Source organism: Vitis riparia, chromosome 8 (genome assembly GCF_004353265.1).
Source record: "Vitis riparia cultivar Riparia Gloire de Montpellier isolate 1030 chromosome 8, EGFV_Vit.rip_1.0, whole genome shotgun sequence".
NCBI classification, from domain to species: domain Eukaryota; kingdom Viridiplantae; phylum Streptophyta; class Magnoliopsida; order Vitales; family Vitaceae; genus Vitis; species Vitis riparia.
The window spans coordinates 20,587,501-20,612,243 of NC_048438.1; the positions used below are offsets into that span (position 1 = coordinate 20,587,501).

Below are 24,743 nucleotides of genomic sequence, written 5' to 3' on the forward strand. Positions count from 1 at the left end.
GGCCAAAATAAGTCACGGGCCAAACAATACTGGCGAAAATCCTGTGCATCCACTTTTGAGGGTAAAATGGCTCCTGAGGCAGATTTCTGTTTTGAGAAGAGCTGCATACCGTCTCCTGAATTTGACAAGTAAACCTTGTATTTACACTGGGCTGAAACCATGGTACCAAATGCTTCGAACCTGCAAATATTTCGTCACTTTATACCTAAATCTCAGCCCATTATTTACCATACATTTAAATGGTGCAATCACAAATTCTGTGTGATAACAAAATGGAACCATAGCCATTTTCTTTTTTACAACCATGCAACATACTGTTACAATCAAATTCTGCAATTTATGAGATTCATGCTATCTACTACAATGCCATCATATTAACAATTCTTCCCCTGCTTTCATCAGATGTTCTGGGCTCCAAGTAGATGGGTCATCTCTGGTCACTTCGCTGTAAGTAAACAGTAGATAAAAGAACATAAAATGAAATACAAAAGTATCAAAGATCACATACATACTCATTAATCTAAACAGCCTCCTCCATCATTCTGTTTGAACCAGTTAATCAACTTTTCCCCTCACAAAGAACCAAGCAAGCACCCCCACTTTGCTTTCTTGGAAGAATTTCAACCTATCCACACTCCCAACAGAGTTATTGCTTGTATACAGTTCCTGTGGTTAAAAACAAACAACACAAAAATTCCAAAAATGCAGATGCAAGTAATTGGAGCACGAGCTTTTAGGTCAAGCAAGGGATGACTCATTAGCACTTAACACTTACGAGTGTGTGGACATAAAACAATGGTGTATTTTACATGTAGCAAATAATTTACATGCCGGGATACATGATTACATGCTTGATGCTCCAGATGCACTACAGGCACACTGTTATTTTTGGTTATTGCAGTATGCACACTTCAACTAAACTGATTTCCATAAATGAGTCTCTAGTCTTTCCTTAATCACCCTTTCCCAAATGTTTGAAACTACAAATGAATGTTAAATCCATATCATGAAAACGCCTCAGTTCGCTCATGTTTAGTTACTATTAAGTTTTTATTTATTTTCTTAATCTACACATGGTCATTATGGTCTCGTTTTTTCCTTTTTCTTTTCTCAAATGGATCACCAATTACAAATACTCTGCACCCCCCAAAAGATGCTTGTAATTTTTAACACTCCATTTTATTTGGCACTTGTATTGACTGTGCCATTATAATCATCACACAACTTCGATAATTTGACACTCAGCTTTACCTTTTTCACCCATCTTCACACCCTCTCATATGACCGTGAGGAAGTCCCCTCAGTAACCGCTTGACAGCCACCTAGGAGACTAGGACTACCTCCAGCAGTGAGAGTAACAAAAAGGCTTCATGGAGATTACAAAAGCACTAACTTATAAACAAAATGCAAATTAACAAAGCCTAAATGTATCCTGTAAGATCATCCAATTACTCAGAAGCAAACATTTTTCTTTAAGTTCCACTAAATTTCTAGCATGTCATTGATCACTGACAAGAGATGTCAAACAATATCTGAAAAGTCATATTCTCACCATGAAAATTTGGTATTGGAAAAAATTTCACCTTCAATGAACTGCAACTACAACTAAAGCCCTTTCAACTGTCACCATCCATGTTACACCATAACATACGAGTAAATCCCACAAAAGGGTTCCCGATCCCGAAAGATTTACCATGACAACTCTCCTGAACCAAAGTTTCAGCACTATAGCTATAGGGTCATTAATTCTTTTATATGATAAACCATGGTGATGGTGTTTCCGAGCCAGCATTATTGAGTCAAGTAGCAAGTTGAACACAAAGAAAATTGACCACATTATTTGGCCAAAAAACCCTGGTACCAAACAAGGGACCTAATCCATTATAATTTAGAGATGTTACCACCGAATGAAAAAACATAAACCTAATAGGAATTTCCATCATGACCCAATATAAGCACAAGCTCTTAGATGGCATAGGTCGTTTTCTGTGGAATTGACAACAACAAGAAGTAGCAAGACCATGATGATCATGTGTAACTACTATAATGAGATAAAGATCATGAGAATATTAATTTCAGAAATAAAAGTGTCTCCAAGACAAATATAGAGACAATACTGACATGTAATAACATGCAGTAGGATAAAAAATAGATAGTAACATGAACTCAACAAGCCACACACTATCTCACTCGTATCAAACCTTATCGGTTCCAACAGTGATTTTAGTTATTTCATAACATCAGAAGCATGACAATCAGTCTAGGGAAGACTTTTAACAACATGGAGCAACAGAAAACTAGCATCCACAATTTTCCCAGTTGAAAAGCAATTTCCAGATCCAAAACATGAAATTGATTAGGATTCTACACTTAGTCTTTTCCATAAAAAAAATTCATATTCCAAAACCAAACACTGCTCTTATCTTGTGGAAAATGAGATCCCTCCACCCTCTTTCAGTGTTCTCTACCACTGTTGCATTCCCATATCTGCATAATGAAATACCAAAGCAATCACAAACAGCCACAAGTCAGAATCACAAAGCCTTAGAACAAAAACAGAACAAAATCAAAACAACCCATCAACAGAAACCAACCTATCTTCCTCAGGAATACCAGTCTGCGTCAGTTTAATAACAGTCAACCCCGGTTCAGGCTCATCAAAAGCAATTCGCACCTGCAACATTGCAATAATCATTGAGCATTCATTCAGTATATAAATGTTTCTCAATCTTTCACCAAATTCAACTCAAATAACAAGGAACCCTAAATATTACCGTAGAATTAACACCATCAGGCCAGCTCCCAAACCTCCATTTCTGAACAATCAACTTCCCTTCAACCAACTCCATGTTCACCCCTGTGACCGATCCATCAAAAATGCTAATCTCCCCACCGACCTCTTTGCTTATCTTCGCATTACTCTGCGTAAACCCTTTCCACCTATTCTCATCCATCATTATCTCAAACATATCTTTCGCCCTACAACTGAACTTCTCCGTCAACGTTATTGTCTTGAACCCCTTCTTCTCCTCCTTCTTCACCGCCTTCTTCACCTCTTTCTGCGCCCCAATATTTGACGCAGCCGCCGCAGACGACACCGACGATTTAGCAGCGCTCCCAGGTGCCTTCTTCACCTCCAATTCATCCTTCGCCGGACCTCCCTTCGCCATGCTCTGCACATAAACCCTAACCTTTTCCAAAATCATGGGCTTCCCCTTTGCCACCATAGCCTCTTTCAACCTCTTCCCCAACGGTCCCTCGTCCTTCACCAAAATCTTCACCTCTGGGTCCTCATCCGCATTCTCATCAGCTATATAGGGAATCTCCACAGTCCCATCGCATTTAATCACAGATTTGCCATCTGGGTCCTTGGCCTCACCCTCCCAAGAAAGCGTCAATGCGATTTCGTATCCAGGTATGATCTTCCCTTTCCTGACATTGACGTAGGCTTCCCCTTCAAGCTTTTCAAGGGTCTTGGTCTTGATGTACAGATTGCCTTCTCCGTCGAGAATGGTCAGCTCGGAGAGGAGCTTCGAGAGGAGAGTTCGAGACCATTCGAGACAGTTTTTCTCCGCCCAGTGCCAGTTATGGACGTTGGCGCCGTCGGGTCTGTCTTCAACGATCCACCGCTTGTCGCCTTCTCCGTACTTCGCCATTGACGAGCTGAGGCCTAGGCTTGAGAGGGAAAATTCTGGAGAGCTTTAGCGAGAGAAAGTATCGGAAGATTAGAGAGAGAGAGAGAGAGAGAGGGAGAAAAAAATAGAGAAGGTGGGTGGAGGCTGCTCTCGAGGGTTCTGGTATGGAAGAATCTAGAATACTTGAGCTTTTGCCACCCTAAAATTGAGGAAATGAAATGGAAAAGTATTGGAAGGGGCACTAGTTTGACCCAGGCTTAGCCCAGCCCATACGGTTTCCAATTCAGCCCATGTATGATTAGGTTGGGCTGCGTTCTTTTAGGCCCATGAATAAACCTCTCATCCGAGGGGTAACTTCAACTTGTGGGGGGCACGATAAACAATGTGGCCAATTTTGATAAGCATAATTTGATAGAAGATCTATGAACAAGTCCCCGCCAAAACCCCAAAAGGGTCAACAGTTCACCGTGGTTCAGATCAAAACCCTGTCCTCTGAGTCCTCTCCGTATTCAGTATCTTCATTCTGGCTCCAGACCAATCAAATGAAGCGAACTTATCGATTCAAACGGGTCACAAAACCCAAAAAATCGATTCAACCAGACGATTCCATCCACACCTCTGAAAAATCAATAACCATTGGGGCCAGACCCAAATCTCAATCTCAACCCCAACCCGGAATTCTTTCTATTTCAAATCCAACCCTATCTTTTAATGAATTGAAAATACTGCCCCCTGATTTCTTCCAAATCGACGCTCTAGACCTCGCCCCACGTCTGCTTGGCAAGTTACTCAGGAGAGACGATGTCATTCTCCGGATCACTGAGGTAATGTCTCTTTCAACCTTGCTTGTTTCCCGACAAAATTTTGAAAAAAATGAATAGGAATTGTAATACTAAATATGGGAATCTTTCATTATTTTATTTGGGACACGAGTTTAATGGAATTATTGGACTTGGATGAGCTGATTTTTCAATTTTGGTTTTCTTATGTAGTCAATATCTTTCAATCTGCTTGTTTCCCGAGAAAATATGGGAAAAGAAAGGAAATCATAGTTTTAATTGATGGGTTCTTTCATTGTTTTACATGGGACCCGAGTTTAATGGAACAATTTTCGCTTGCTTGAGCAAAATTTTCCGTTTTAGTTTTCTTATATTTTCCTGATTTTCCCCAACTATCCAAATATGTAGACTCTTGCATTACTGGGAAGAACTGCACTCCATGGGGGCTTTTCATATTTAAGAAGGGAAAAAAAACGTGTAAAGCATAAGATTCAAACACTTTTTTCACCTGCTTTTCCGTTAATTTATTGGCTACCAAATGGCTAGCGTTTGAAAAATCAATTAGTAGACTGAAATATCAGAAGAGAAAATAGGTTTATTTTTCTGAACAATGTATAGTAAGAAGTGAATTTTTGACAGGTAGAAGCATATAGGCCAAATGATTCTGCTTGTCATGGACGGTTTGGCCGTACACCAAGAACAGCTCCAGTTGTAAGATACTATAATTATTAATCCTTTTAAAAATTTTGATTGAGATTCTTACATTATAAGTTATCTCTTTTGAAAGTTTGAATCCACTTTGAGGCATTGGTGATAATTGTTTTGATATATTATATTGTTGATTGGTGTGAAAATAGTTTGGACCAGGAGGTCATGCCTATGTTTATTTGTGCTATGGTTTGCATACCATGCTCAATGTCGTTGCAGACAAGGAAGAAGTTGGAGCAGCAGTGTTAGTTCGGTCTTGTGAACCAGTCTGTGGTAACTTTCCCTAACTGTGCCTGCAACAGTCTTAACTCTATTTCTTGTTGGCTATGTTTGCACTTCTATTGTAGTTATATGCTTTTTAGTCTTTCTCTCAATGGGCAGTTAATAACGATGCCCGAAAACCCACCCCAAATATTATTAACCTTAATAATCCCTTGGCTCTACTATTTGCGGTCTGCTACCTGCATCTTCTCTCACGATTTTGCTTGCTGAATTGATGAATAGATAAAATGTAAATAATGGAAAGGATTATTTCTGGTGTTGTTTTGGTTGCTTCCACTTCCATTTAATGCTGTTGATTGGATGTTTTCACTTAAAAACATACAATCTAATAGCTAAGCAATGGTGCCTCCCTTAATGCATAACTCGTAACTTTGGTGCAGATAAAAATTTTAGTTTAATCCCTGAAGGTCATTAGTGGAATGACCATGGAAAATTCAAGGTTAGCAACTATCTACTAATATGTGGTATAAATACTTAAATGGTGAACACCCAACTCTGCAGCACTGTCACATGCAAAATAGAAAATATATAATAAGGGAAAGATGGAAAAACCAAAAAAATGAGTATCTGAATTATCAAGCTCCTACACTTCATTACAGAAACTTTTAGAGGACCCATTCCATATTCTCTATAATCTCTTTGTGATGAAAGTAATTGTACTGGAAAAGTATTTTTCCTGAATCACTGTTAAAGCATACAGGCTTGGAAACCATTCAGCAACGCCGAGGTCAAATAACTGAGAAGCCTGTTCTTCTTACTGGGCCCGGAAAGGTCAGTGGCAACCATCATTCCTTTTGTGCACTGACTTTTTCTTGCATTTTATTTTTTTGTTTTTTTTATTTTATTACCTTAATACTTATCAAAATGAGCTAATGGTTGAGCCCTACCATGCCATTGAGTGTTGTTTGGCAACCCCTCTTACTGCTTATTATTTTATTTGTCCATTAGAAAAGGATTATATATGGCCATAGACTACTATTGATACTATTAATTGAATAGTATTCATGAAGAAAAAACAAACTGTCATGTTCCTCGAGAGTATTTTCCACTTGTGCAAATTAGTCCATAATTTGTTGTCTGCACTGAAGATGAATTTTAAAAGACAATGTAATGTTCATTGATCTATATTGTTGATCAAAATATTTCAAGTATAATGAATTTAACATGACTCTAGTTGTTGTTATAAGATTCCAAATTGGCAAGGATCCCTTTTATATCAAAGGATTGTATGTGATGAATTAATATTCGGTTGCTATGTCTGCTGCAAGATAAATTTCATGTGTATAGCACAATTAATTCCCAGGTTTTAAACCCTCCCCCTGGCCACACTCCAAACCCCCCACATAAGTGGGTCATGTTCAAGCATGTCAAACCATAGACATTTTACTACATAGGTTAACCCAAACTCAACTCTCCTAGCCCCCATAAAAAGGAAAAAGCTCCCTTTTGTTGTTACTAAGGAAAACTTTAAGTTTGACAAATTTTAGATTGAAACTAGTTTTTTGAGAATTTGTTTTGAAAATAGGTGATTTCTTAACACAAGTTTGAGGTGTTTTCAGGGGTTTTCTTCTTTCTTTTTTTTATAGAGTATTCTAAGAAACAATTAGAATCATGGAGAATATGTCAAGAACTTTTCATTGTAGATGAATTCAAAGTGTCTTTACAAAGAATAGACAAATAAAATTGATTTTTATATTTAAGTTCCCAAATAGATTCTTTTTTTTCCCCCCCAAAAATCAACAGAATGTTTTTGAGGATTGTCCTCAAAAATTGATAAGTGTACATTGCCAAATAGACCATGAATTTCTTGTTGATATAAGACCAAGGGAAGGATGCAACAGTGATGGCTTCTTTGGAGTTTGGTATTGGATGGATTCTTGCTGTATCTTCTTTGGTTAAGCATTTAGGGGTCATACTGCCTATCAGTGAAAACACTTAGTAGTGAGAGTCAGGGACCTGCTTATTCCCTTCTAAGTTCTGCCTTCCTGCCCGATAACCCATATGGAGGTTTCTCACTTTCATTGATAAAATGGATCAAAGTCTTTCATAGATCTTGTCACTAAAGCCTGAGACATAACAGCAAGGCTCCGTCTTTTATTTCTTTAGCAAAACAAGGATTCCTAGCATTACAATCATCAAACTAAGCTATTCTGGATCAGGATCCAGCATACAAGTCATCAATTTCCCAAAGGAAAATGATGATAAATGTTTGTTTAGTAGCATCTTTGAAAAGAATTCTCAAAAATTACTTCTTAAAAACTGTTCTTAAAACAATTGTCAATTATTTTCAGGAAAAAAAAAACTATATTTAAAAACTCAAATATGAAAAATTATTTTCTCGTGTATACTTAAATACAATATAAAGTTATTAAAATATTTTTCATATTTTCAATTGTTTTTTCTAATGCTTTATAAAGCTGTCATTTGTCATTAATTGTTGATGAGTATGCGCCACTTCCTTGGATTGTTTCAAATGGGCTAATTCTTATATTTGGTTTTCCAGGTATGTCAAGCTTTAGGAATTTCTACAGAATGGTCTAACCATCGCCTCTACACTCCCGGTAAGTTCCTTTTGCCATGGCTCTACACCTTTAAAGTAAATGGAATGAAGGTGAATAACAAAAATGGGCATGGGTACCAGGCGGTCTCGAACTCTTGGATGGACCAGAACCAGAAAAGATACTCGTGGGTCCACGGGTGGGCATCCAATATGCCCTGCCTGACGATGTCAATGCCCCCTGGAGATTCGCCATTGCTGGTTCTCCTTGGATAAGTGCTCCTAAAAAGACTCTCACATTACCCTCTAGTGAAATTTGAAGCAACATGATGGTTTTGTCTTTTCAAAATGTAAATACATGAAATATTTAAAGAAAAAGATGCCTCTCAAGTTGAAATAGCAATGTAATGTTTTTTGGGATTTTGTATCTTGTTGGAAGGAATGTGAACCCTATTCAGTTGTTTTTGAAGAAGCAGATAGACCCTAAAGCCTACAACTTGAAGGAGCCTTTTCTCTTCTTTTTTTTAAATACATACCCGGTAAGGTAAGTAAAATAAGTAGTAACAATTTAAAAAGTTACAAAGTTCAAGTCATTATAGGAATGTGAGAGGAGATAAAAAGTTCTCATGTATTACTCTCTCATATGAACAACACCTAGGAGGATTGTTAGGTTTTGGAGATACCTTCTATAAGTAAATAAAAAATAATACAATGCCTTGCTTATTTAATTGAAATTGTTTTATAACAATATGTATATGAAAAATATTCCACGTATTATTTAAAATTTTGAAAAGTCTTGAAAGGGTAAGAAACAATATAATAAGATAATCATACTCTATTATTATAGTTTTATTAATTAGGGCTCGTTTGCAATAGTTATCTTTCATTGGCTTTAGTTGAAAGTTAGGTTTAAGCCATAATTTTGAAAAGTCAAAAATCATTAAAGATGAGAAGTTTCCAACTTAACTTAAAATAGAACTTCTATAAAAAGTAATATTCTTATATAAAGCTTTTATTTTTTTAATCCAAACAAAATCTCTTCAAATCCAATTACAAATTAGATATAAACTTGACTACTAAACCTAATACAATTATGACATCCAAAATCTTTTAATATGTGAAGGGCTTAGCAAGACTCTTCTCTTAAGAAGATACCTTTCTTTTCTATTCTTTGCTTTATCTATTGTTTTGAAATGAAGTTTGATCTTGAAGAAAAAAAATCACATATACCTGACTTGTTTTGAGTAGACATGTCATTGTCAACCTCTTTTTGAAATAGGAAAGTCACATTCGAAAGAAGGGGATAAAGTCATCATACTCCTTTTTGCCTTTAATCATCTAAAGTCCATGAAAATTGATATCCCCATACTCTTTGAAATCTAGAACCTTTCCATCAGATGGGTTCGCTGCAAACGATGAATTCGTTTCTATCCAGACCTGGATGATGAACAACCTGGGGTAGGAGAGGGATGGCTTATGCGGTTGAAGAGCAAGAGTCTGGAAAATGGTAGTTTCATTAGGCTGCAACCACACACTAAAGAGTTAATACTTGTACTAGTAATCAGGAAGGTGCTTGAGAGACGTTTAAGTTTTCATGCTTGACTATTGGAGATACTCTTTCATGGTCATGCATGAGAATCAGAGGTTCTATATTAATGAATTGGAGACCAATGTCATGAACTTAAGCCTTTCTTAAGCTCACATGCGACACTTAGCTCAAGCCACTTGAAGTTGCTAAGTCAACCTTAGCCACTCTTAACTTGTTATGCTAACTAATGCTACACAACTTAGAAGTTAAGATGCGTAATGAAAGCAACACTTGAAAGAAAGGAAACTTGTATTGCATTAGAACTCTTTACAAGGTTTGCAAGCTCTCGATGCTTAGTGTCTTAGTCGAATAAGGTCATCCCCTATTTATAGACATTCAAGGAACTCTTTGGAACCCGCAAAGGTTCCCCACTACTTTAAACTCTCTAGAAAAGCCTACATAAATACTTTGTATAACATATGTACAAGAGTTATCTTAAACTCCCTAAAATATGTCACACACTTCCCTTATCTTTCATCCTAGTGTAAAGATTTTTAGACATCTCAAGGTTTCTCTAGACTTCTATCCTTGTGTAGAAATGTTTAAACATCTCAAGGCTTCTCTAGATTCTTTCATACTCTTCTAGTGGTGTAGATGACTTCAAGTGGTTACAAAAGCTTCCTACTCTCCTTTAAAAGCTCAAGGGTCAATTGAGCAGTTTGTGACACCAAGACATCTAATACAGTAGCAATAGTTGAAATTGACTACAAAGTGGATTTTGCTCCTCTAGACATTGTAACACTTGAACAAAAAGTAATGGCCGAAAAGGAAGAGAAGTAAGACTAGACAATGGGTGAAGTTTAAGAGAAGACTACTCAAGAGAAGCCCGAGTTTGTGCCATTTACAGGTTTGTTGAGAAGGTTGGATGAGGAACCTTCCACAAATGGAATGAAGAAAAATAAGTCACTGGATTCCAATATTTGTCGGTCTATCAAGATTGCATACCTTTTAAGTTAGAAAGATTTTTTTACATTTTTTTTATATAGTTAATCAATAAAAATATTTCTAGAATAATATTTTACAAGCACAAAATTAAATTGATGTTACAATAAAAATAGTTCTCTCTGCTATTAAATGGGACCCCAGCAACGAGAAGAAAACTGATGCGGAAAGTAGATTTTTATTTAAATAAATATTCAACTGCACCAAAAAAATTACTAGAAATAATGATGTTGGTCTAAACCATCTAGCCATATCAAATTTGGTTTTCCTGCATTACACACTATAGAAGGAATGCCTGCCAAAACTTCTTCCCAATGGTAAAAGGCTGCAAAATTTGAAGGAAAAAGATATCTCAAATAAAGGGGATAAATGCAAGGGAAAGCAATGAAATCAGCCTAGAAGATTGGCATAGATGGATAATGGGCTGAAGAAATTAAGGGGAGAATCTCAAAGTAAAGTGGAGGGGAAGTATGCTACCGGCCAACCTGAAAGTTCTTAGTAGGCCCCAGAAGCAAGAGAATCCAAGTCAGCCATGAACTTGGCCCCCTTCCTCAGCATCAACAGCTTCTGCTACAAGAGGGCACACTACTCACAGCCAAAACCAACAGAGCAGAGTTAAGAGCTAGCAGAAAATGAATGAACAAAGAGATGCATCGTACTCGACTCTATAATAAGTTACTGAGAGAAGGTGGCTGCGACTTGTGGCTGAGTAGCCTGAGGTGTGAGTAGCATTGGCCAGAATAATAGGGATCCATCAGTTATAATGAGCAAGTGCCGAGGCTAAGGAGCGACAATGGCTATTTCGGGATTGTCATGAATCCAAGTAGTAAACCTACCACAGAATAGGCTCGGTCAATTGCTTAGACAAGACCTCCAGCCTTGCCCAACCTCAGATAATGCGAAGTATGTTATTTTGGGTCAAGCCAACTAGCATCATCTACCCATTTTAATCATGAGGTCAAGGCAATCAGAGGTTCTTTCATCTTTCAAGTGAGGCACCAACAATCAGTATGTCACTATCAATATTTTTCATATTCTTCTCCATCTCATCCCAAGCCCTATCTCAACTAGTGTGTAATCTAAGGAACACCCATCAAAGTTTTACACCTACCTCAACTCTTTTGACTTATTCATCAGCATTTTTAAGTTCAAAACATGGTTTATTTTTGCATCTTGATTGACTCCCTCAATACAAGCAGGCTGCCTGAGGATCATAAGATTCATAACTAACAGATCTTGGAAATAATATCAGGGAACTGGGTTAGTTTAAGGCTTCTTGTATAGGCAAGGGTGTATGTTAAACTTTATCACCAGCAAGAACTAAAAATGGATATTACTAGAGGATAATTGAGGAGCATTATTTTGGCTCCAAAATCGTAACTGTCACTCTATTTTTGTTAAGTTGAAGACGGTTAAGGTTGTTCTTTCAAGAAAGAGACCAGCAATCTCCCCTTACCCAATGTTCCAAATATTTACTGACTTCTAAACTCTTTCTTCTCTACCCAAATCTGCTAAAAAACATCTTAAGAGAACCTATTGGGGCTTCTTCTCAGCACAAGTCTCAAGCCCATTAAACTGTCATTCATGTCTAGAAAATGTTCTATTCAACCAAATATTTTATCCTTTCCTAGTTTACTCCAAAATCAGAACATCTTGACAAAATTCTTGATAAAAGTTATAATACCACCAAAGAAATGAAGCTTCATTTATTAACAACAACAACAATTTCGTTTCATTACAAGGGCATAGATGGTATTTTATTAAGGTGATTGGTACAAAGTTATATATGAGTGATAATAAGCAAATTAACAATAGAAAATTTAACCAAATAGAACTTCATTTTTGCTTTGGCATGCCGAGTACTCAACTCTAAATCAATTCCTTGACCACGTCTCAGCATTTTAATAAAATCATTTGAAATTGCAGGTTCAGACATACTTTTTTGGTAAGGATACAGATTAAAAATTCAGGTATCTTCTCCTGCATCACCATAAAAGCACCACATTGAGTATAGCAAGGTGAGCAAAGTGCCAAAAAATTATAAATTCATTTCAATTTTCAGACACTGAAACTTCGACATACATATGGAAAAAAAAAAAGATGTTAAAAATTAGAAAAATTAGCACACATTTCTTGTCATTTGAACATTACAGAGCTATTATGGTACAGATGTACAAACTCGGGATGCACAGCTTGCAAAAGCCGCAAAAAATGGAAACACATCATAGGACCATGAAATAACAAACGTGTACACTACCGTATTGACACCCTGATTTAATGATAATAGCATGCCTTCAGTTGAACATTGAAGACTTCCAAGCTACCAATCAGAAAGGAAATAACACCATCTGCAGATTGAGAAAGTACCCAGTGTCAAAAGACAAAAATCTTAAAAAGGAAATGATAAACTAAAACAAAGCACCAAGGAGCAAAATATTTCTAGTACCTAAAAATAAGCAATGAAATACAAACAGGTTGGTCCCAATGCAAGTTAGCAACTCCATGACCGTTCAGTCACATCCTGGGAAGCAACAGGGTCATTCTAGCACTTTGTCCATGCTGTAGATTGTGGAAATATTCATTTCAGCTCAAATGTTAGACTAAATGCTTTCTTTACATATTTGGGTGCAACTGGCAGTAAAACTCAGTGAAATCAAGCCGGAAGAGGAGGAACTTCAAATCAATATGTTGTTGCACAGGCAACTGAGAAATGAATCCTTCCAGCAATGATGAATATTCCTTAGCAATCGCATCCAGATCTTGTCCCATATTTCGCAGAAATTCACCAGCACGTTGGGTTAGAGCCTTCCTACCATCACTGATCCATGCCCCAGGCTCTGCAGTTTTATCATTTAACAGCCTCCTAGATCTGGTCTTGTCCCGAGAAGGCGACAAGGATTCCATGGTTCTGGGAAAAAATTAAAGAAGAAAACCAGGTGTGAACCTACATCTCAACAATTGAACTGAAGAAAGTTTTCTAAGATATTAATTATTTATCAATGAATATAAGTAATGATGATATAGACAGAACATTACCTTGATTGCAACTCATGAATACCTTCATATAATCGATCCACGTGACTTCGGAACCGCAAGATAAGGTCAAATAAAACAAAGAGAGTCTTATAAAGGTTTTGGGATCGTTCCCCAAGGAGAGACTTCTCCACAATTGAATTAAGGTACTTATCATGGGCTGCAAGTAGATCATCAAGATCCTTTGCTGCTTCCATTTCATTTGAAAAATTAGACCATGAAACCTCCAAAACTTCAAACATGATATAGTATTGCAAATTTGAAACAAAATGATTCATCTCATCCCAGAGAACTTGGCAACGCCTTAGTGTTGAAAGCAACTGTAACTTAACTGCACTCTGGAGCTTAATAAAAGAGTTAGAAGTAATACAGTTCGGTTTCATTGTCTTCCAAGCACCAATAAGTGCATGCTCAACGCGTCTAAGCTTCCATAAAAAGTTGAAAATTCTTAAATACCTGGCCATAACCGACTCTGTAAACACAGTATTCAGTGGAACTCTAGCATCATATTCTAAAGAGAATACATCCCAACCCCTATCTCCAGTTCCATGTGGCATCATCTTGACCCTCAATCTATCCAATATGTCACGGTCGTCATATTGTGCATTAGATGATCGGATTGCACTTTCCAGCAACCCAGCTAGCTTAAATGAGCTAATAGTGTTAGCAGGCTCGGAAAGTTCCGGGCCAACAATGTCCATCAGATACTGAACAAAATCACCTTGTCCAAGCAGTAGATACCGCTTGATTGCAAGACAATGTTCTTTGAACTTGTACTGCTTATACATGACATCCAACAAATGCTTATCTATTCTCTTTGCCGCTTCAATGACCAGAGACTCGAGAGCATCAGTTTCACCATATCCAAGACCCCCCCTTCTGGTTGTGGTTCCAGCTGCTGCTGCAGCTTCTGTTGCAGCATCAGCCCATCCACGATCCTCACAACAGACACGGAGAAAATTTATGGACTTCCCAGTTCTTAAAATGCGCTGAGCAAGAGATTGAGAAATGAAAGAAGGAAGCATCCCAGCATGTAGCCGGTAACCTTCCCTCCAAAGTGATTCAGCTTTTACAGGCTGACCCAAAACAAAGAATTCCGCAAAAATGTCCTCCAACTCCCCTTCCAAAACCCAACTCCTCACCATTTCAAAAAGAGGAGAACATACTCGGCAGAGTAACTGCCTCATGAACTCATGCACGAGTGGATCACCATGTTGGGCATGCAGATGAATAGCCCCAGCCATCGCCCCTCCCCTCAAAACTCTGCACTTATCTACCAAAACAGCCATTAACCTCATCTTCACCATTGGCTCTGCAAACCAAACTGACAATCTTCTCAATGAAAGATAATTCCCCGAATTTGCCATCTCTGAAACCAAAGGAATGGGATTCATTGATTGTGCTTCAAGCACTGCCAACAGCTTATAATAATGTGAAAGTTCGTCTTGCAATGCAGCACAAAAAGCTTGGCCAACAGTCCCCACATCTTCAGCTGGAAACCGATCCATACTTTCAGATATATACCCCTTAACTTTCCTAAACAACCACCCCAATTCACAAAGCTTCTGAACAGTAATCCGGGTTGCTCTGGGAACCTTAATTGAATCCCTTAACAAATACCCATCAACGCTCTTATCAAATTTCACATACTTCCCATCAATTCCCTGACAAGCATACAACACATCCCTAACCAGAACCTCCTCTGACACCTCGTTCTCTTCTTTCACTAAATTCGCGAACTCCCTAACCGCAATTTCCCTGATATTTTCGGGGTCCTTAGAAACCAACAAAACCCCATTATTCCAACCCTTTTCTAGGGTTTCCCGGTTCCTGGAAACCCCCGAGTAGCCTCCCGATTCGGCATCAAACAATGCCGGCAAACCAACAGACGCAGAGAATCCAGAAGAAACCCTCGAATCCGATCTACTCTTCTGGTTTTTCCGATCTTCAGAAATGACTTTGAGCAAATAAAGCACAGCCCACTTGTTCTCTATGCTTCCAGGTCCATTTTTTGAAGCGAATTTGGTGTAAAGATCCGCAAAAGCTAGGGCTTGCGAGGACTTACCTTGGGTGGCTAGCTGCCGCTTGATGGACTCAGCAATGGCGGCAGAGTCGGGGGCGATTGAGGGAGTCATCAGACTGGAGAGTATGCGAATTGCATAGCGAAGAGACTTCTGAGTGTCGATTGAAGAACTAGGGTTTTGAGGGTTTTGGGAGAGTAACCGAAGAACCAGTTCTTTGATTAGATCTGTAACCCTGTGCTCTTCTTCCATGGCAAAGAACCAAAAGAGAAGAGAAAATCGAAAGACACAGAAAGGGGGGTTTTGATTGGAAAGAGGAGAAAAGAGAAGAGAGAGAGAGTGTGGAGGGTTTTGATTTTTATATGGGCGGGCAAATGAAAGCTACTTTTTCAAAAGGGTTTTAGTTTTCATCCTACTCTCATCCTGGACGTTGGAGGAGGGATCTGATCTTTGCCTTTGCTGAGTTTGCTCCTTTCTTTCTCCTTTCAATTTGGAATAACAATTGAATTTTTACATTATACACGTATAACATAACTTCGTGAAGATAAGTGAAAAAAACTATTTTTGATATTTAAGTTTTCAAAAATTGAAAATTATTTTTAAAAATTACTTTTTTTTATGTGAATAAGATTTGAAATTTAACCTGTCAGGCATTTATTTTGTTTTAATTTTAATTTTTTATTATTATTATTATTATTTATTTTCTGAATATATTTTGATACATCACAGAAGTGGTGATGAACTGGAACTCCGGACTTATCCAACTCTTACCAACCTCCCATTATTCATTTTGGGCCCATCTTACCAAATACCCGTTATTCATTTTGGGCCCAATTTGAGCCATATGGTTTAAATTTTTGGATGCTTAAATCTTCAGTTAATTCAGCTACATTTAGCATAATACAAAAGTACAAAATTCAATATAAAAATTTAAAAATATCAAACTGTGGTTTAATAATAATAATATTATTATTAAGTGGCGAGTGAATAAAAAAAATGTCTAAAATATGATTAGAACAAATATGTTTTAATTTTATTTATTTTTATTGGTCCATAAATTAAACTACTGTTTAATTTTGTTGTTAGGTTAAGTAAAAAATAAAAAGGATAAATTTTTATTCATTTAGGGTATTTAGTAAATCAATTTAATGACTTAATAACTTCATTTTAATAATTAAGTATATTAACTATGTTTTGTAAAATAGTCTAACGATATTAATTAATAATAAATAAAAATAATTAACTTATTCTTAAATTCGCATATTCATTTTTCTTTTTTGTCCTAATTATTTTTATGATCTTTTTTGCTACTCGTAACCTTCATTATTATTCCACCCCCTTTACTCTAATTGTAATTTGTGATAATAAATATCACAATTTGATTATTTAGAATAAATATTTAAGTTAATTTTTCAAATAATTTTAATAACAAAAATAATAATTAAGTAATAAATTTTAAGTTAACAAATTAAGTATAATTTAATTTAAAGTCAATGTTAGGAATTTGAGGCTAATTCAAACTATGGTAATCATCCTAAGGGGGGCAAATAGGGTGATGGTCTATTTTTCACAAATTTAAACTATGCAAAAATAAGAGACAATTATATGCAAATATATAATAAACAAAATAAAGACAATTGTATATTATGCAAAAGAGTTAAGGAAGAGAGAGTGCAAACACGAGAGTTTATAGTGGTTTGACACTTCTTTGCCTACATCCACTCTCCTCAACCTCCTAACCGAGTGAGGGTTCCATTATCTTGAAGCTTCAACCAAGCTTCCAATCTCTTTACAATTGGATTATGGTTCCAATTTACCCTTTTGGACTTTTGGCTCCAAGCACCCTTTACACTTCTCAAGAGTCATCCCACTCTTAAACAACCTCTCAAGTGATACCCCTGACTTGAGAAAATTCCTCTCAAATATATACAAATAATGATCTCACAAAAATCCTAGCAATAGAACTTTAGGCTCAAAGATACAAGAAAAAGTAGGATTGAATGGTGCACCAAAGATATGCAAGTTATGAAACAATGGTGCACTCAAAAAACACTCTTCCAATGCTCAAATACAATCAAGAATGATTTGGGAAGGTTAAGCTTATGAAACAATGCAGATTTGAGCCTTTTTATAGAAGAAAAAAGTAAAACTAACCGTTGGGGGTTCGACCGGTTGACTAGCCGTTATGAAAAGTGACCGTTGGGTCTCAACCGGACCTCAACCGTTCCTCGACCGAACATCGACCGGACCTCAACCGGTTGAGGTTCAACCTTGACCAGAAAGAGAAGGCCACTGGGAGAGAGATAAACTTTTTGGCCTCCCTCAACCAGTCCTCCTCGACACCGGTTGAGCCATTTTTTTAGCTCAACACTCAATCTTTTTCAACTTAAAACCTTTTAACACAAGTTTGAAAATCATTTAACACAAGGTTTTAGTTGAAAATATTAAATCATCAAATTCTTAAGATATTTAAAACAATATTACTCTTGAATGATTTTGGTGCATAAATAAAGAATGAAGTGCATGAAAATCCTAGTACACCAACAACCTTACAAAGAAATCTTAAAAAACTTTGGGCTTGAAAAACTCTTATCTTTGAGGTGGTTTTCTTCTTCATGATTTATCCTTGACTTGATTTGTCTTTGGATTGCCACTTTGAAAGTCGTCTTGCCTAATCACACTTGAAATATGATCATTAGTTATAAACCTTGTTTTGTTATCATCAAAATCAAGATTAATCAAACCTTGGTCAGTCAATTTAAATGATTAAATAATAAGTATTAAGTTTTACCAAACACTCCGTTACTCTTTTGTTGAAATGATAAATGATAATTTTTAGAATCTTGGTTCCCAAAAAAAGATTAATGAAAGAAAAAAAATGTTAAATTTTTTTTTTCTCATATTTGGGTTCAATATAGAAAATAGGAAATAAAATCAAATATAATTCAAATCATATAAAATTTATACATTTTAAAAAATAGAGAGAAAAAGCAAGTATAATGAGTTTAAAGTAACATATGTTGATTTTAAATTTATTTTTTATTTTTTTACTTTTTCTTTATTTATTTATTTCAACTAAATATAGTCAAAATTATTACAAGAAGTAATGAATTGATTTTTATTTTCTATTTATGATATGTCAATAAAATTACTTTTATTCTCGAAAGGAAAATTTCTAGATATATATGACTTTCTTTTTAGTGAGAATAGATGCGATCCAACCGATTGGGATGGGCCTTTGCTTCAGGCCGGTTTAGACCCAAGGCTGAAACAGCAAGGCCCCAGCCCACCAAGAGACAAAGCCCAGCCCATTTTTGTTAGAAACCATGAGGCTCGTCCATTACACACCCTATAATTCTATCCATTTAGGTTGCTATAATATAGCCACGTGTACAATTTGTTCCAATGGTATTTTATTTTTATTATTTTCTATGTATAGGCATATTTATAAATGAATTTAACAATTTTCATCTGATCGAGACTCGACCTACCTCCAATCTTCCATTTCTCGATCAATCCATTCTTGTCAATGCGTGATTGAGTACACGTCGGGCCTGCTACATTATTGCAAGCTCCATTATTAAGTCATTTTTGCCCTGTAGTGCTCTTAATGTAAGGCAAACCAGACCATTAAACAATACCAATACAATAATTTAGAAATTGTTTCCATTATTATTATTTTTTTTTTATAAAATTTATTAAAAATTGGTATTTCGATAATTGGATAAAGACACTTTTTTTCACGTTTGATTTCATTGTAAAATTTTAAGAAACATCACCAAGGGCTTTCTCATTTTCATTAAATACCACATTCACATGAAACATATTTCTACACCTATAATTTTTTCATTGTATTTTCCTTTTATTCGAATAAATATAATAAATTTAAAATGTATTTAATAATAATTTTAGAAAACGTTTTTAATATTTTTAACATTTGAAATATACAAATTTTTAAGTATTAGAAAGCTAAAAGTACTTCTTATAATCGCTACCAAATGGACTCCTAAAAATTGTTTTTACTTTAGAAGTATTTTTGAAAAATAAAATAAAATAGATGTTTGATAAAATTTAAGAAACACTTTAAAAATCTAAAAAATAATTTGTAGTGTTAGAAAATCATTTGTAATGTTTCCTGCATAAATATTTCACATGTAATTATTTTAAAAACAACTTTAGATAAAATATTTTAACAACAAATATTTTGAATAGAAACATTGTGCATTTCTAGAATATGTTTGATAGTGTTTCTACTTAAAGTGTTTATAGTAGAAATATTTTTTTTAAAAAAAGTTTTAATAGAATCATTTGTTATCATATGTTTGGTAATGATTTTAAGAAATGCATTTGAAAAATAAAAAATTTTAAATATTAAAAATGTTATAAACGATTTTTAAAATTACTATCAAACAGACACTTAAATATTTATTCAAAAATATCATAAAAGTGCGTATTTATACTCAAATATTTTTAATAAAAACATTTATTTAGAAGTATTTTTAGAGAAATCACTTACCAAGTGTTTCTCCAAACAATAAGTGATTTTTCAACATTTCAAATATTTTTTTCAAAATTTTAAAAATGTTTTTTAAATTTTCTCCAACATCTATTTTTTTTAATTATGTTTTAAAATCATTATTAAACATATTTTAAGTGACTTGTCAATATTACAAATATATTTTCAAAAATTTAAAAGTGTTTTTAAAATTTTATAAAAAGATATTTTTAAAATTAAAAACGCTTGTCCCTCAAATAAACTCTTATATTTTAATTAAAAATGGAAATATTATTATTGTGAATAATATAAGGATTTTCATTATTAACTTTTGGTACTTTTACCTCCATCGTTAAAAGTTAAATCATTAATTTTCCACCAAATTGAAAACAAAAAAAAAATGAAAGAAAAAATGGCAAATGTGGACCATCAATGCCCAGAATCTACATCCGCCCACTAAAGAATGGGTAGATGAGAAAAAGGTAAAGGGTGACCACTGGAACTAGAATTCCCATTTTCGCCATGAAATTTCTACGAAAATAATGGGAAATCTTTGTATTCTATCTAATCCACTGTGCTTTTTTTTTCTTTTTTTTTTCATTCAATTTTCACAGAGAAAAAGTATCAGAGTCAGCGAGTTTGAAACTACATCTACACGCGGAAGTAAACGTCAACGAACCTTAAGACTAAGAAATTGAATTTTCAAACGGAGTGTGGGCGAAGAACATAAATTGTATTAAAGACGACACAGAAGTGAAAAGTATATTTTAAAAGAACAGAAAACAAAAAAGAAAAGAAAAGAAAAGAAAATTTGTGGATCGTGGGAAAAAGGACAAGGACATCAACGGATGCGAACGGTACAAACAAGGGAACTTTTCTTCAATTTCCATATCCGGGTAAATACGCGTGAATTTCGGAGCTCGCGGCACGAGTTGTTTTTTTGTGTTCGTTTTTGTTTTTTCTCCCTTAATTTTCGAGGGAAGATCGGGATTTGTAGTTGGAGTTGATTGTTTATGGGGACACTGTGCTTGGAAATCTCAACTGGTATGGTTCTTTGTTATGTAGGGTGTGTTTTTCTTTGTTCTCTTGATTGGAAGTGCTATATTGGTTGGGAGTTGGGAATGGGTTTTGCTTTGTTTAAGGGCTATTGTCTCACATTTTGATTGTGGTGGTAGCGGCAGGTTTTGTAAAATCCGGTTATGGGTTTGATTGGAAATGGTAAATTGGATCGAAATTTGAAATGGGATTTGGTTTTTCTTGTTTGGTTGCGTCAGATTTTGTTTGCTCTGATGATTTATCTCAGTGGGAAAGGTGGTTTTTAGCAAAACCCAGTTTGAAATTTGATTGAAAAAGGGTACCTGGTGGGAAACTTCAACTGGGGTTTATTCTGTTTCATTGCTCCTCCCTTATATTTTGAATGTTCTATGGTTTATTTCAATGGGAAAGGAAAGGTATCTATTTTGAGGGGGAAAGGGCTCAAAACTCAGATTTTAATTTGATTCGAAATTCGAAATTCGAAATTGTAAATTGTCTGAGAATTTGATTTATCTTGTTTTATGCTTTGATTGACATCATGATTTCTAGTTGCCAAAAGTGGAATTTCCGAATTTCAATTCATTAAATCTGCCTTTTGTGCTTCTTTGTTGATATGTTGTAAAGATGATGAAAATTGTTGTTTGTTGGTTTCTTGGATTAGGGGCACAACAAATTATGGAACTATCATATCATATCTTCCGCACTGTTTGTCTCACTCCTCTCTCTGCCTTTTCATTGTTATTATTGGTGGGAGGGGGTGACTGGCTGAAATTGGGAAAAAGAAAAAAACAGTTGCCCTCTGCCAAAAGGAATTGGGCAAGCCTAAGCTATAATTGCATTAACAACTTGTGAATTCTGATCAAGAATGCTATAGTTTTAGAATAAGAAGACTCTTTTGTATTCTCCGAAACTTTGCATTTCCTTTTTGTGCTTCATGGATGATTGATGAAAGAATCTAGGCTGCACCTTGGTAGTTTTGCAAATCTGATCCTCTTTCTGTAGACAACAAAATCGACTGCAGGTTGTTTCAACCCCTCTAACCCCTAGAAAGGCCAGTCTTTGAAAGTGTTGAAGAGCTTAAAAATAAATAGCCTATGCATCAACCAAAGTTTCATTATGAGAATCTGCATTTTGTATGCATGTTTGCTGGAGTTTAAATAATGTTTTTTTTTTAATTCTTACTGTTCGTTTTGTTTACAGACTAAGGATGCTAATGGATTATGGAGAATGATTCAAACTGGGGAATGATTACTGCTGTGAATCTTAGTCACTGCTACCAATATTATTGAGTTATAAGCTTATCAATGGCTCCTGGAGGCAGCACTTACAAAGAAGTTCTTGAGTCTCACTCCACAGCGACTGACTATGACATAGCAATGACAAAAGCAGACACTAATCTTACACCTGCAAAAACTACTGCTGGCTTGAGTGGAAAAAAGGGAACCTCTTCACCCAATGGTGTCCATGAGCTACTTGAATGTCCTGTATGCACGAGTTTAATGTACCCTCCGATCTACCAGGTTTGTTGTCAGTTATCATATTTTCTATCTTTTCTATTTTTTTGTTCCTTTTTTTTATTAATTGCTTAATGTTGAGTTAGATATTTCAAGTTATGAATTATCAAATTTTGTTGTGGTCAATATGCTTGTAATCTTGATTCACAAAATTAATATGCTAGAGTGGGTGTTTTGGGGTATAAACATATGTAATCGGTGAATTGCAAGTTCTGTGTTAAGGGTCTGGAGGGAAGGAACAGAAGTTTGCTTGGGGTTTGTTATGTATCATGGCAAAGAAAGGAGAGTGGGGGTTATGAACCAAAATGTTGCTTGAAGAAGGATAGTCTATGGGAATTTGACTGTGATAGTGAAGTGGGTCTCATAAAGCATGAGAAATTTACAGGTAAAGTTTTAGAAGGCATATTCTGTTAAAGACATAAGTTTTCCTATGGCATGAATTCATCTATGAGTGTCATTTTGGACTTCATAGAATAGTGATGGACAATGAAGCATTGCTTATCTTTGTATCAGTACCTTTTGAATAGTTGATCAGGTTTAAAGTTTGTTTAACATTTCAAATCTAGAATACAAGTGTTTCCACTTATTTATTTTTGTCTTTGTGGCTAATTGTGAAACTATTCTATTTTATCATATTTATTTGGTATCTTAAAGTCTATCTTTTCTTTTTTATCTGATTTTGGTTCTCTAAATATATTTTAGTGTCCAAGTGGCCACACCTTATGTTCAAACTGCAAGAGTAGAGTGCACAACTGTTGCCCAACTTGCCGCCATGAGCTTGGAGATATAAGGTGTTTGGCTTTGGAGAAAGTTGCAGAGTCATTAGAACTTCCCTGCAGATATCAAAGTCTAGGTTGTCATGATATCTTTCCATACTACAGCAAGCTCAAGCACGAGCAACAGTGTCGATTCCATCCATACAACTGCCCATATGCTGGGTTTGAGTGCTCTGTCACTGGGGACATCCCAACCCTTGTTGAGCATCTCAAGGGTGATCACAAGGTTGACATGCACGATGGGTGTACCTTCAACCATCGATATGTCAAATCAAATCCTCAGGAAGTTGAAAATGCCACATGGATGCTAACTGTAAGTTATTTTATCCTGTTATATACATATGAACTTCTGTTGTTTGATCATTTTCAATGTGCTGGAAATGCATACTAAGTCATTCTATATTATCTCATATTGTCTAAGAGGAGCCTATGTTTCTTTGGTAACTTGAGTCATGATAAAATCAATTTTATCATCTCTAGAAACAATTGCTTCAATGTTTTATCTTGTTAAGGTTTTCTTTTTGTTCGGGTTGTTGGTGTTGGTGACGATGAAGAGCCAAACCTCATTTACATGAAGACTGTTCTGTTCAAATGTAATCTCCTCATTGAATTCATTTTGTTTCATAACCAAGTTGCAGCAATAAGCTTTATTGACAAGAACCCATTCTTCTGTGGATTTGGGTCTACATGCAAACCATACTAAATGAAAAGTTTTACAAACTTTTGGTATAAAATTTCCAGACTGCATTCTCAACCCCATTTATCCCATGCAGGTGTTCAACTGTTTTGGGAAGCAATTCTGCTTGCATTTTGAGGCTTTCCAGCTTGGAACAGCACCAGTCTACATGGCCTTTCTGCGATTCATGGGTGATGACAATGAAGCAAAGAAGTTCAGCTACAGTTTGGAAGTCGGTGGCAACAGCCGCAAGCTAATATGGCAGGGAGTTCCAAGAAGTATCAGGGACAGTCATAGGAAAGTTCGTGACAGTCAGGATGGACTCATCATTCAAAGGAACTTGGCTCTCTACTTCTCTGGAGGTGATCGGCAAGAGCTGAAGCTGAGGGTCACCGGCCGAATTTGGAAAGAAAGTGAATTATGGAAAGACAATGGATGTTAGGGTGAATGTACATTATCCAAAAGGTTCTAAGACCCCACTTGGGGCTGCTTCAATATGGCAAATGGATGAAGTTTGATACATTGTTATTGGGGTTGGTTTCTTCTTTTTGTGTTGAAGTTGTAATTCTGATGGGGGTTTGGAGTCTCTTTACAAACTGAATCAAATGAAACTGAACTTGTAATTCACTACTATGGAAAGATTGTAGTTGAAAGTAATCTTGAAAAATGAAACTTCACATTTTGCATTATGTTGGAGAAGATTCATGCAATGGAATGCTCATGTCATTGATTTGGTTTTTGGTCATGTGGATTTTGTGTTTG

At 35.7% G+C, this 24,743-nt stretch overlaps 4 protein-coding genes across 6 annotated transcripts; 2 read left to right on the top strand and 2 right to left on the bottom strand.

Annotated features, from left to right (window-relative positions):
* Positions 1 to 441: 441 nt before the first annotated feature.
* On the bottom strand, positions 442 to 3,793 carry LOC117920245 (activator of 90 kDa heat shock protein ATPase homolog). The gene is made up of 3 exons (XM_034837669.1): positions 2,775 to 3,793; positions 2,595 to 2,674; positions 442 to 2,487 (listed from the first exon to the last, which is right to left on the bottom strand). The coding sequence occupies exons 1-3, from the start codon at positions 3,654 to 3,656 to the stop codon at positions 2,394 to 2,396; spliced, it is 1,056 nt and encodes a 351-aa protein (XP_034693560.1). The 5' UTR covers positions 3,657 to 3,793; the 3' UTR covers positions 442 to 2,393.
* Positions 3,794 to 4,029: 236 nt separating this feature from the next.
* Positions 4,030 to 8,376, top strand: LOC117920246 (DNA-3-methyladenine glycosylase). The gene is made up of 6 exons (XM_034837670.1): positions 4,030 to 4,459; positions 5,054 to 5,125; positions 5,272 to 5,395; positions 6,105 to 6,175; positions 7,908 to 7,965; positions 8,046 to 8,376. The coding sequence occupies exons 1-6, from the start codon at positions 4,058 to 4,060 to the stop codon at positions 8,219 to 8,221; spliced, it is 903 nt and encodes a 300-aa protein (XP_034693561.1). The 5' UTR covers positions 4,030 to 4,057; the 3' UTR covers positions 8,222 to 8,376.
* Positions 8,377 to 12,516: 4,140 nt separating this feature from the next.
* Positions 12,517 to 15,948, bottom strand: LOC117920997 (gamma-tubulin complex component 3). The gene is made up of 3 exons (XM_034838733.1): positions 13,468 to 15,948; positions 12,878 to 13,339; positions 12,517 to 12,779 (listed from the first exon to the last, which is right to left on the bottom strand). The coding sequence occupies exons 1-2, from the start codon at positions 15,735 to 15,737 to the stop codon at positions 13,045 to 13,047; spliced, it is 2,565 nt and encodes an 854-aa protein (XP_034694624.1). The 5' UTR covers positions 15,738 to 15,948; the 3' UTR covers positions 12,517 to 12,779; positions 12,878 to 13,044.
* Positions 15,949 to 20,622: 4,674 nt separating this feature from the next.
* LOC117921343 (putative E3 ubiquitin-protein ligase SINAT1) lies at positions 20,623 to 24,691 on the top strand. 3 transcript variants are annotated; one of them, XM_034839213.1, is made up of 4 exons: positions 20,623 to 20,876; positions 22,216 to 22,535; positions 23,232 to 23,618; positions 24,079 to 24,691. In XM_034839213.1, the coding sequence occupies exons 2-4, from the start codon at positions 22,320 to 22,322 to the stop codon at positions 24,421 to 24,423; spliced, it is 948 nt and encodes a 315-aa protein (XP_034695104.1). In that variant the 5' UTR covers positions 20,623 to 20,876; positions 22,216 to 22,319; the 3' UTR covers positions 24,424 to 24,691. The 3 variants fall into 3 exon arrangements, with proteins under 3 accessions (XP_034695104.1, XP_034695103.1, XP_034695105.1); XM_034839212.1 differs by lacking the exon at positions 20,623 to 20,876 and adding an exon at positions 20,883 to 21,024; XM_034839214.1 differs by lacking the exon at positions 20,623 to 20,876 and adding an exon at positions 21,059 to 21,198.
* The last annotated feature ends 52 nt before the right edge of the window (positions 24,692 to 24,743 follow it).